Source organism: Maylandia zebra, linkage group LG4 (assembly GCF_041146795.1).
Source record: "Maylandia zebra isolate NMK-2024a linkage group LG4, Mzebra_GT3a, whole genome shotgun sequence".
Taxonomy (NCBI): Eukaryota; Metazoa; Chordata; class Actinopteri; order Cichliformes; family Cichlidae; genus Maylandia; species Maylandia zebra.
Window position 1 is genome coordinate 27,159,099 of NC_135170.1, and position 12,891 is coordinate 27,171,989.

At 41.7% G+C, this 12,891-nt stretch overlaps 1 protein-coding gene across 1 annotated transcript; it reads right to left on the minus strand.

The window, feature by feature from the left end:
• Window positions 1-433: 433 nt before the first annotated feature.
• Window positions 434-12,311, minus strand: gpr146 (G protein-coupled receptor 146). The gene is made up of 2 exons (XM_004552205.4): window positions 11,986-12,311; window positions 434-4,329 (listed from the first exon to the last, which is right to left on the minus strand). Exon 2 carries the CDS (start codon window positions 4,286-4,288, stop codon window positions 3,287-3,289), a length of 1,002 nt encoding a protein of 333 aa, XP_004552262.1. The 5' UTR covers window positions 4,289-4,329; window positions 11,986-12,311; the 3' UTR covers window positions 434-3,286.
• Between the last annotated feature and the right edge of the window lie 580 nt (window positions 12,312-12,891).

A 12,891-nucleotide genomic window follows, 5' to 3' on the forward strand; every position in this document is an offset into this window, starting at 1 on the left:
AGCCTCTATCTTTGCTGTAACATTAAGATGGTAGTTTAAAAATGTGACATAAACAACATGAAAACATCTCGTTGAATCTTTACTGTCAAGAATGAAGGCAGATTGTGGTGGTACAAGCAAAGTGTAATTAATAAAGTGGCCAGTGAGTATATAAATGCCTACATCAGAGCTGATTCACTCATCCCATCATCTAATCAGGGGTACTACTGAGATTAGTGTCACTAATGAACAGCTCACATATGCACCACCAGTCCACCAATAACCAACATCTCAAGATGACTTTAACTTAGCCAACATCCACGTAAGCTCAGATCTATGGATTCAAAACACAAACATGTACACTATTTAAAAATAATACAAACATCTGACAAACAGAAACATTGTTCACATGACCACACGAATGGTAAGATTTCACTGAGACAGGAAGGAGCGGTTATATCCATTTTAGTTTATTGTTTAATCAGTCTTTGACTCAGCTGACAGTAGAGTACTTACAGAATCTAAATATATCTCTCAGAAAATAATACTGTATTTTTTCAAAGAGCACGGTGTCCTCCTGCAAGATTTTTACATACAATATATACAAATCATTTTGTACTATACATATACATTTGTATACACAGTCACAAAAGCATAACATCTGAATGTGGATTCATCTGGATGTTTGAGGTTTGGTTGTTCAAATAACTAAAATGTATCTGTACTCGTTCAACATACAAGACCTCTTAGGGCTGTTTCTTTGCGCCGACGCGAGGTTTTGGCCACCTCTGAAATAATAAACCATTCTCAGACACGAGCAGCCATCTGAGTTAGGTGTGATTTGAGCTTTGATCACGCTTTAGTTTCTAGATGTGAACATCACGCTATCACTCTATGTAGTGACCGCTGATCATTAATTCTGCCAAGGGATTGGGGTTGGATAGTTAAAAAACATTTTTAAAAAAACAGACTAATGGATGAAATTGCAGCAGTGGTTAAAGAAAACTGATCAGGCAAAGTTAGGCAGCACATGCACACATCATCTTCAAGCAATTCAGAAAAACTCGATGGTATTTTGAAGCAAAACAGTGCAGTTATTTAGCTACTGGAATCTCTACATGATTGTCACTCTCTTAGTGTCGTTTGGTGCAGCTTCAGGACTTATGCTAAAAAAGATTAATTATGAGCACCCTCTGTTTGGATATCTTTTCATAACACTTACATGCAGTTGGTAGTGTATCACATGAACTGCATAAAATCAATTTAAGTACGTTTTTCGGAGGAATGAACTTATAATTACAAAACGTAGCAATTTCTATGCTACATTTAACAAAATAAAAGGACTTTTAGAAATTCAGTCCAGTGTTTGCTCTTCATTCCTAAATGCTCAGTTCACATTAGGACACTGAACTGAGAGCAAATAATGATTAACTGTGCCAAAAACCATCCATTCAAGGATTTTGTGGGGCAGCACATGATGCATTTTAGGTGAATACTATTTCCCAGTGACCGAATCCATATGCATGTAACGAGGGCAGCGCATGAAATGCTTGGAAAAATAGAGAGAGTGTGTATGTGACTTTGTTATAATCTTGACAGAAAAAAAGGGTCAAACCTGTTAGTACATCTGGCATTCCTTCACATTTTACAGCAAAAGAGCACTCGCCCAAATACTTCAAACATTTCAGCTCAGCTTTGGGTCATTAACAGAGTTAATGTGTGCTTGAAGGTGTAAATTAAAACTGAATACAAACATACGATTCATATCAGAGCGCGCCCGTCTCCATTTAACTTCGAGTGGACGCCCCACCTTGCTGGTGTATCATTTCACAGGCTGATTAACAAACTGGCCTTTTAATTCAATATGCAAACTAATGCGGTGAAGCAGCAGACCGAATGCTAGAACGTGTTTTTAGTTCTGATAGCTGGGATTCGTCGCCATCAGATTGTTATGTTCACTGTTTACCATGGCAGGCAAGGAAGCAAAGCAGCTTTGATAATAATGTGCATGTGAGCAGCATTAAAGTTCAAACTCTTCTGTATTGTACACACTGCTTCTAGGTGCTTATCAAGTGGGCTTTTCATATGTTTAAGAAGGTTTTTGATACTGTTAGTGTGCAAAAACTTCACAGCCAGTCATGAGTCTTGTGGCCTGTGCATGACAACCCCTCAGGGCTCTCTCTGTGACCCTGTGTGGGGGTTCACTGATCCACTGGGTGGATAATTCCTGCAGAAATAGATCAAAAGTTAACAGAACACTGGCTGTCAGCTCAGCTTAATGAGGGGATTTCAAACTGTTTGTGGTTATCAGGTAAGGTTATAATCAGCAGAGATCACACGAGGTATACTGGTTATGTCTGAACCCTGAATACAAGCTTTACGTGAGTGTTCCATTTAGTTCTGTGTGATTTCAAAGTGGTGTAGATGTGTGTGTGTGTCTGTATATATATAGTGGAGCTTGACAGACGTAAAAATAATCTCTTTGTATGTTTGAGTGGATCAAAACTTCAGAATACAATCTTTGAAATTAAAATGGGAACATATCTTAATATCAGTACTTAGTTCTAGCCACAGGGTAGTATTGGTGTCCAAGACAAACTTAATATTGTACTCCAGCTTCAACATGTGAAGATTATTTAATCTGATAATCAAAACAAATTAAAGCAGAAGGAAAACTGAGTTCAAATAAAAAAAAAAAGAAGTGGCCGAGGCTTATAGTTTGAGGGCGGTAAACAGTGATTTCCACTGGCACGCACACCGTTCATTAGTGGTGGTTGCTTATGGGTATACCAGCCACCATCATTGCAGGGGTGGAGAGGGTTCTGTTAAAAAACTAAGTAACTTGGCTGCATTTGATAATTAAACTTTTATAGCTTATTGGATCTGCTTGTGTGTTAGAGGTGAAATGTAGGCACAAAAACCACACCCACTCCAAAAGGAGGACGCGGAAAAACGGGATTTTTTTGTTGTGAAACTCTGTCCTCGGTAGTTATTGGATGATTGTTCCCAATTTACTACCCTTAAACTAGAAGCCTGAGTTTCTTGGTGGAGAAATGTATTAAAAATAAACAAACAAACAAAAAAAACCAGCACTTAGTGGTTTTTGTTTGCATTGTCCCCTCATTGCAGACCTAGATAGAACAGATTAAAATCCGGGAAGGTGACAGGAAATTCCAGAGTTAGCTACGTCGCTCTCAAAACAGTCCGGGGTTGTGAGAGATCCCTGTCAGATACTGGCGCTATAGAGGGGAGATAAGTGCTGGCTAGGCCGAGAAGTGGAAAATGCAAGCAAGGGGGGCGGGGGATCTCACGTCACCACTTGCTGCACTGTTGAGCGTTCACGAGGGCAGGACTGGTCTCTGCAATGCAGCCTCCTGAGCAGCCGCTGGAGCTTGTTGGAGAAGTTTTTGTTCATCTGCCTGTACATAAGAGGCATTGCAAAGCTGCTGGAGAACGCCAACAGTTTAGATACGCATCTCAAGAAATAATAGATAGGTAAGTAACGTGCACTGCTAATGTATCCTGGTGCAACAACTACAGTATGTACTAAAAGAGTCATGTAGTACGGAGTCCACAGTACGAACTGCACACAGACTGAAGCTAGCAGCAACCTGTGTATGGAAGGGTCCAAGCGAGCAGAGTCCTGATCCAATGGTGTAGATTCCTTCCTGATGCGCAGAATGAGCACAAAAGCATAAAGCACAGCCAGGGCGGGCACCACGTAGCCGATGAACATCATGATCGAGTCCGCTGCCTCCTTGTTCTGCATTTTGGAGCATTCGACCATCTTGGTGGAGATGTGGTTGCACACATAGAAGAGCAGCGAGGAGAAGCTCGTGAGCACTGCGCCGCCCCAGATAAACCCGCACACGTGTTTGGTGTTATACACACTCGACATGTACGTGCGAGGCAGCGCGCGCTCTATGTAGTAGTCCAGACTGAGCAGCGTGGTGGAATACATGATAACCAGAGATGAGATGTTGAAGAGGATGAGTAGGGTGATGTAAACCTCATTGTTATACTCCCACACATGCCAGCGGGTGAAGGTGGAGCTCAGCAGCTCCACGGGCGCCACCAGGTTGAGCACGAGACCCGCAATGGCCATGTTGACAAAATAGACATCAGGCATGGTCATGGACACCTTGTTTGAGAGGTTGACCACGACCAGCAGCATATTGTAGCACAGGCCCAGTGGGAAACACACCAGGAGGTAGATGAGGGAGAGGATTGACAGGATGAGGCCAAAGTCCCGGCAGAGCCGGAAGTCCACGCTGGTGTCCGTCTCATTGTAAACCATGCAGATCCACATCGCTGGGCTCTGACACGGATCAAGCACTCTCAACAGGTCGACTGTGGACAGAGTCAAGGAGAAAAGAATTAGTCATTAATGAGATATGTGTATGATAAAGGTAAAAATAACATAGAATTCCTGGTAGATTCATTAAACTCTTAAGCTTTGCTATAAGGATTAGTTTACCATTCTTCTCAAAAACCATAAAGTTCACAACATCCTAAAGTTTGTGTGGCTTTTGTTTTCTTTTTGTTTGTTTAACATATATGAATTTCCCTCATCACGTGCTTCCACTGTCAGAAGCTGGAGGTAATGCACCTACACGCCTTTTGCCAAGTGCCACTGTACAAACAGGACAAACGCGCAAAGTCTGAGGTTAATAACTGTTAAAGAGTAATGTTTGGAATTCCTTTGAATAATAAATCCAAACACAGTGCAGTGCAAATTAGAACAGATAAAGATAAAGCGTGCCATAAATGTACCACAACTATGCAGAGTCATCAGAGAGCGGTTTAGGACTGAATGCGAGCTTCGAATAACAATCGAACGGTTACCAGAGAAAGCTGAATAGCACGTTTGCTATTTGAACTCTCCATCATTTTCAGACAGAGCAAATCATTAAGTGGCTTCTTGCGCCCTTTGAATCAGGGCATTGAAATCCTGAAAAAAGACGACTCTAGTGACACACAGGGAACAGTGAAGGACCTCTGAAATGCTAATGATGGTGGCCACCAATGAGGGCATAAGTGGTGAGCCAATTAACAGCTTAAACAGGAAACATATTAGCCAATCCTGTTGGAGTAGAAGGGTTACAGTAGAAGAAGAACAGTAACTCCTTCTCACTCGTGATGCATACAGCTTTCAAGAGGAAGAAGCTTTTAAAACCTTTTCTTCCTGGGATGTGACTGTTGATTATAAACATTTAATTTTTACGTTAAAGTGAGTCATTCTCGTTTCCCCATTCATTTAGATAAGGGCTTTAAAATAACAACCCAGACATGAGTCAAAATAACAGTCAAGTCGCCAGACTTTCTTTTAGAGGGGCTTTGATGACGACCATCGTGACAGAAATGTTTCATTATAGGATAAAAACAGTCACTGTATTTTGTCTTGCAAAGGGATTTCCCTCTTAAGGGGCACAGACATAGGAAGAGCCTAGCAGTGACCATAACATGTCAATGAATTCAGCAACTTGTGGTGACGGTGGGGAAAAATAACCACTGGTGACACAAAGGGGGCGAATATTGAGGTAAATGTACCTCACCTTTAGGTGAGAGACTGAAGCAACAATCCGTGGAAGTAAAGGATACAGCTGTTGACATATGACTAAATACATTAGTGGATTACCTAGGCAACCGTCAGAGGTAAATCCCTTTATATGCGGACTGGGCTTTAGGGAACAAGTGCACCTAAACAATGTGCACAACGAAATACGCTCAACAGCTTAAGGGAGCCACTGAGTTCAGGCTTTTCCTTTAATTTGTCATCTATGCGTGTACAGCAGTATATATGACTGTAAAACATTTTAAAACTTATTTTTAACATCACCCAAAACTATCTTTATTTTATGTCATATTTATGGCTTTTATGAAAAGGTCTCTGAGTTTATCCTGCTTGATATTATTAAAATGATTAGTTTTTTAAGCAAGGCCGCGACACAAAAACACATCCACCACGTCTCGCCTATTATGCCACGGGTAACACTGTTAATTTCACTTCACTGCATCTGACTGACTGAATACAAACGCCTCACAATATGTTTGATTTGCTAGCTCAGCCTCAAAAACCCACCATTGCTCCTCACTGGCCAGAGCAAATGAGGCCTTTGTTCTGGTGGAAGAATACAAAACTGCATTTGTTTGACACCTTGGCGTCTCTCCCTCGCTCTGCCTCGGCCTCCTCGTTCTCCCTCCTACAGTTGCATGCAAGAGCGCCGCTGACTGTGCAGAGCTGCCCTTATATTTTTCATTCACACGCAGCGTGATAAAGAAGAACATTTCACAGACAGCTTTGGTGCCCAGTCAAAAGCATTTATCTTCCGTTCAAAGTTACTGCCAAGCTGCCTGGGGGCTGGGCAGGCGGCGATGGGTAGATTTATAAAGAGTGAAATGTGAAGCAGGCTTTGGTGAAGGGTCAGCGAAGGACGAGGTGTAGGTTGGAGTTCAGGACAAGGTCAAAAAACAAAGGAAAGGGGGAGACAGCGTAGATGTCAGGAACATTTAGGAGTGAAGCTGATGGGGCTGGATGATTTAGATGTTTCCTTACATAATTAACTGGGGTCATTCTTAGGAAGATTATTATTATAAGCTAAAGTAAATAACTCAGGTCCCACAATATTTCCTTTCCTCAGAACTAAATTGACAGATATGTTTCCACATGCAAAACTGCTTTTGGGAAGGGACGATAACATTTTTACATGGAAACAGTACGCCCGCTAATCTGTGCAGAATTTTCTGGAAATTTTCTCCCCGAGAACACCCTGAAACAAAGTGTAGGAAGGCAGTTTTGTTTTCAGAGAATGAGTAACGATGCCAGTAAAGGAGAAACATTCTTCTGTGTGCTTACGTAACACCACTACAGAGAGGCTGTTTTAGCCTTAAGCCTCTCACACACACACAGATACACTCAGTCTCTCCTCTGTGCTGCTCCAATTGGCTGCAACGGGGCTGTAGTGGGGGCTGGAGCACAGAGACGGACAAGAAGTGGATCGGGAGGAGGGCAATCTTCACCGAGTTGGGAGCACTGGTCAGCCCACTTGTAAACACTGCTCTCAAACACCGGCAGCTTGGTGACTCATTGACGAAAGCAGACCTTGAAAAAAAAGCACACTATAACCAGTGCTCCTCTTTTCATCGATTCGTGCTAAACCCCCCTCACCACCACCACCACCACCACAATGCTTCCATATACTAAGAAGTACAGTAAGCTTATTCACTCTTTACTTCCTCCCACAACCTTTCATCACTTACAGAGAAAATGACTTAAGGGGAAGTTCGTGATTATTAAAGAGGACTCACTGCAATGTGGCTGGCAGTCCTCATTAATTAGCACCTGCTGTATACAGACATTTCTAACTCCCTGTCATTAACACATTGGCTCACTCTACAGCTTCTGATAGCTGCAGGAGTTGTTAAAAAAAGAGGGCAACTGTTTTCTCTCGTATGTATGACTCGAACATTTGCACTTTGTGTAGGTTTCTAATTTATTTCTATCTAATTATCTTATTAAAAAAAGTCTATTATGCTTGAGAATGTGAATCCCAAGTTAAGAAAACAGGTTAAAAGTGTAATTCTGTAACACTGCTGGTGAGTTTTCTTTCCATTTCCCTTAAAACCATCTGTGGGATGCCAAAAACCCTCAGGAAAATCCCTGATACGCATCTCAGTTTATTCCCCTGACACTCTTCCCATCCAAAGGAGTGCTCATCGGGCCAAAAACAGATCTTAGTTTGCTTTTCAGGAACAAATTTAGTGACCTTCTGGACAGTACTCCCCCCATGAGGACAAAGTTGTGCTTTCCTGTTGCGGGCACATAGATGGTGGGAATCACAAAGTCACTCAGGATGCAGTGATGCTCAACAACTCCAGAAGAAAAAGCCCCATTAATAATCTCCATAGGGAATCGGAGCCGTATTGTTGTAACCCTCCAAAGCAGAGTTAATAGGAGCTGTCTGCTGTTGTTGTGGAAATCCACTTACAGAATCTGTAATCTGTAATTTGACTAAAATATCGATATCTGACAGCGGCATATCAATAATTGCATTGCGAGAGGAAGCAATGCTGGCGTATTGATATTTTTCTCCACTTAAAGGTCGCATTTTCTCTCTGCTTCTATTCTTTTTGAACAGTAGGAAAAAGGCTGTACGTCATGCGAGAGGAAAAATAACGGGAGCGTTCATGCTTGCTGTCATCGCCTTCGTGAATGACAACAGTAACAGTAACAGCCTTTTTGCCATTGTGGTGCGATTGGCGTGACCATGTTGGAGACACGATTTCACGATCGTGTTGGTCTTAACCGCCATTTCTGTGATATATCAGTACACAAAGTCACAGATGATATACACAGAGAGACACTGCAACAGTTTGGAAAAAAATTAGACTTTCTGGAGAAAACTCCTTTGCTTCCTGTTTTGACTTTTTCCAGCATTGATGCTGAGGTTTGTTTGTTTTTTCTGAGCTCTGACACGACGACTGCACACCTCAAATGCCGGTGTCAAATAGTTGTGAGGCTGTGGAGACTTGTGGAGTGCACAAAAACCAATGCTGTGACCATAAACAAAGCTTTAGAGGGATCACACTGAAAATGCATAGTAAAACAACCATTGCCGATTTTCTCAGACAATATTATGCATTAAAAAATATGACCAAAAGACATGCATTGTCTTAATTACCAATCCAATCTTACAAACAACCAATGCAGTGCAGAGTATATCAGAGTTGCATTATTAATATTATTTTTGCAAAGATGAATCTTTAAATGACCTGCTATGTAAAATTGGAAAAGGCCACATTCTAATGAATGTTTTCGTATAATCCTTGTGGACTGCTCGCTGTTTACCAAAAGCATTCATTCACTCTAGGCAACAACCACTCATGTCGTGAAAGTCAGTGCACTTTAGCTCTGCGCGTTTTGCCAGCAGCCCACGATAATGAAATCACTAGTTTTCTACTCAGCTGAGGGAAAAACAAGCGGGGTGTAAGAAAACGTCCACCCCTGACTCGGAGGCAGAACAGCTTCATGCTGCATGATCCACGTCTGTTTTGATTCAGTGTAATGAGGGCCATTTCATTTTCTATCCCATTTTGGAGCCTGTCAAGGCTACAGCTGGAGGTGACGTTGTTGGGGTTGAGTGAAGGTCAGAGAGAGACACTACACCCAGCTGTTATTACGGCACGAGCGCTGTCAGAGCAGTTGTGGTCAGGGCTAAGCTCATGCAGTCATTGAAGTATGCATATTATCTTTTATTAATTTCCAAGGAGAATGGTAACTTGTCACTTTATTTTCCTTTCATACGGTTGTTGAATAAAGTCTTTCAAGGACCGTTCCTTAGAGAACATGCCCATCACGGTTCCCTTCTTTTATGCTACATTAATTATGAGCTGTGCTAACAGGAGATATAACTATTCATTCATTTACATCTACTGCTACAAGCATGCAAACCAGGAGAGAGCTCTATAGCCTAAGCTGAAAACTCTTGAACGTGACTTTGACTGCAGTTGTACACTTGGTTAAACCTTGTCTGAACTTTTTGCACTACGCCATGTGAAAAGTGGTTAAGTTTATTATCCCCAGAGGGGGCAGCCCTGCTTCGGCATGCTTCGGCCCCACCAAACACGATCGTGTAACAGTGACGCCCACGTGCTTGACGTCTCAGCGTTCTGAAGCCAGATATCACCGCCTGATGGGAGCAGTGTGACATACTGGGCGCACACCCCTCGTATAGCCTTACTGGAATTTACAGGCCCTTCTCAGAAAGCTGCGAGTGATGTCACATGATTCTGTAGCCATGTCTACAGCAACACAGCAGCAGCAGAATGTACTACAGCCAGAAAATAAGATGACGCCACTCGTTTTTGCACGTTTTTGTGCAAGGGTGTTTCCGGGGCTTTTTCAAACGGCTGTCCACGGGACGGAAATCATAATATTTGATTAGAAATAAACAGTGTAGAAAATTGGCTTTGAATATATTGGACACTGAAGATTGTTTTTGCATGGACTATTTGTTTTCCAATATTTAGACTGTTAAAAATATATAAAGAAATATGCTTCAAGTATCTAAAATTAAAGCAAGCGTTATTCTTATCATCATATATAGGATATTATTGAATCATAACTACTGATTTATTAATGTGGACATTGGTTTATTGTTATGTATGTATTGTATAACTACAGCATTGATATAAAATGGTACATTAAGTACAATCTTTATATTCAAAATAACCCACACTCTGAGGGGTGGCCATCACCCCAGTAGACTCGCCTCAGATACTGTTGCTATGCAGCAACATCAGACGTGACAGGTGACACAATACAGCACATGCGTTTCTTTAATAACCCTCAAATCTACAAAGTAACTCATTGCATTCCAATTCAAGCCCTGGGGAAAGGTTCTATGCACAAATTGTACAAATTGTTATCAGTTTTTGTACAGTGGAGGCAAAATAGCTTGAGTCTGAAAGCTTTTAAACGGCACATTTTCCTGCAAACGATAGAGATCTGCTTCCTTGATTAATGAGCGCATCACTGATGCTTTAATGGATTATCTACTTCAAAAGGGGTGTCAAACATCATCTGATTATCTTTGAGGAAACAGTAGTTCCTCTTATTGAGTTCTAGTGTAACAGAGTCTGGTCAAACATAGGTCGGTCTGAGTCTCAGCAGACTTCCCGGCTTCTTTTCCGGCAACTTGCTGAACTGTCAGCGGCTTCAACAAAGTGAAGAGTTCAATGGTCAGCACAAAGCAGGCTTACTGTCATTAAGCCACAGCCACACACGCCCAGTTGCCCTCCGGTCACATGGATGAAGTTGATGACAACAAGTGCAAAGACCGAGTCTTAAGAAGCATTTCATTTGGGTGACAAGCACCACTGACTAGTGGCTAGAGCTACTTCGCAATGAAGTGGCACCCATTTCAAAATGAATGATAAAATATAGTAATTACCAGTAATAACCTTCCTGCATCTGCTAAAAGCAATGATGAAGTAAAAAAAGGACTGAAGTAGGTAAAGCAAAGACACACGATCTGTCAAAACAAACCGAAAGTTGGGTGTAAAACCTCATTAAAATTAAGATTAAGACTATTTTTTGTGTGTATCTTAATGGTTTAGCACTACAAGACTGTATATGTGTAGGCATGGATATAAGGGAGCGCATTCAGACCTAGGTAACAAAGCTGTGCTCATGTTGCAGCTTATCATAACATACATATTCCTCACAGTTAACAGAGCCACTAGTTTTAGCTCCCAACAGAAGGTATCAACAACAGATTGGAAATGATTATTCATATAATATTACAATAATATTTATATTTATAACAAGGTGCAATAATAATTAATGTGCAATAATAACAGTGTGCAATACACATACACTTATTCTTCTTTTTTATACTAAGTTAATATACTGTGTTGTGTTGTTTGTTACGTTGTGATGTGTCATATCGTGTCGTGTTGTGTTATATGTAGTGCCGACGTAGGACAGTTTTTCCAATTTCATTGTACTACTGTACTATGTATGACTGTGCAATGACAATAAAGACTTATCTTATCTTATATAAAGAGCAGATTACCTGAGAGGCCTTTTGATCAAAATGATACAACTTTTTTTCTCCCCTGCACCTCAGAAAGCTGATCCCGTGAGAAACCTCCTCGTCAGGTGTTGTTTTCCAAATACAAGCCCGTCGCTAAAATTGTGGAACTTCTGAAGCTGAACAAAGCTAAGAAAACACCAGCTAATGGAGTTGGAGGGGGGGTTTATTTATTTTTCTTCACGCCGTGTCATTACACTTGACCAGGCAGATGAAAGCGAGGATAGCTGTCACGACTTTACCATTATTTATTACACCCCCTTCTTTGTTGGCACAACTGCGACTACTCACTCTCGCATCTAGTCATCCCCAGCGGTGCAAATTCACTTCTTCCCACTTTCAGGTGAAAGCCAGAGACCGATACCTTTCGTATTTGTCGAGATGAAACAATGGAAACGAGAAGAGAACTCACCACAAACGTATAGGCTTGGATCGGTGACAACCCTAGGGAGGCATTGGGTTTTGATGTAGCATTTCCACTGGCATTTCTCAGTCGTTTCATTTGGGTATGGAAAAAAAAGACTTGCGCTCGTGAAAAGTAAAACAGCGGGAAGGGAAAAATCACGTTTTAGTGGATTTCAGTTGTTTCGCTTCGCATCTATCAACTTTTCGGACGAGGCTGGATCTGAAAGGGGGCCGACCGTTACAGGCATTACTACTGCTGGAGTGCTGCTGAGCTCTACAGTGTGTACACACGTGACCCTCCCCCACTGTCTCCTCACTCCGCTCCCCGCTGCTGCTGCTGCCGCTCCATGGTCGCGAGGCCCGAGTGGCCGTTCTGTGCTCTGATTGGATGGAGGACAGGGAGGTGGGGCGCGAGGGACACCCCCCCCCCCCCCACACACACACACACACACGAACACACACACAAACTCGTGTTTTCATCACTTTAGAGGACATTACTTTGATTTATGTTTGTTTCCTGGAGTCCTGTCTTAACGTTCAACTTAATCCAAACCTTATCCAAACCTCAAGCTAAGCCTTCATACTAAAATCAGTTACGAACGTTTGGTGGACTTAATTTTGTATACCCCCCAAAAAGGAGTCCAATGAATCTCCAGGACATCATGGTGCAAAATATACACAGTAATTCATCAGAAGAATGGCATAATACACAGCCTGATTTGTTATGGACTTCTCTGTGAATGGCGAAATCTCAAAACATTCATCATGAATAAACAGAACATTTTTGTAGCAGTCTGTCCCCCAATTTTGTTTTGCTTAACTCCAACCAGGAACTTAACCCTTTTATGCAATGCTTAATTTTAACCATCCAATCAACCTAATCCTACCTAAACCTATTCCCAACATAACTAGT

What these genes read in the sequence shown, in the direction of transcription:
- gpr146 (XM_004552205.4), bottom strand. Translation starts at nt 4,288, where the DNA reads ATGTGGATCTGCATGGTTTACAATGAGACGGACACCAGCGTGGACTTC.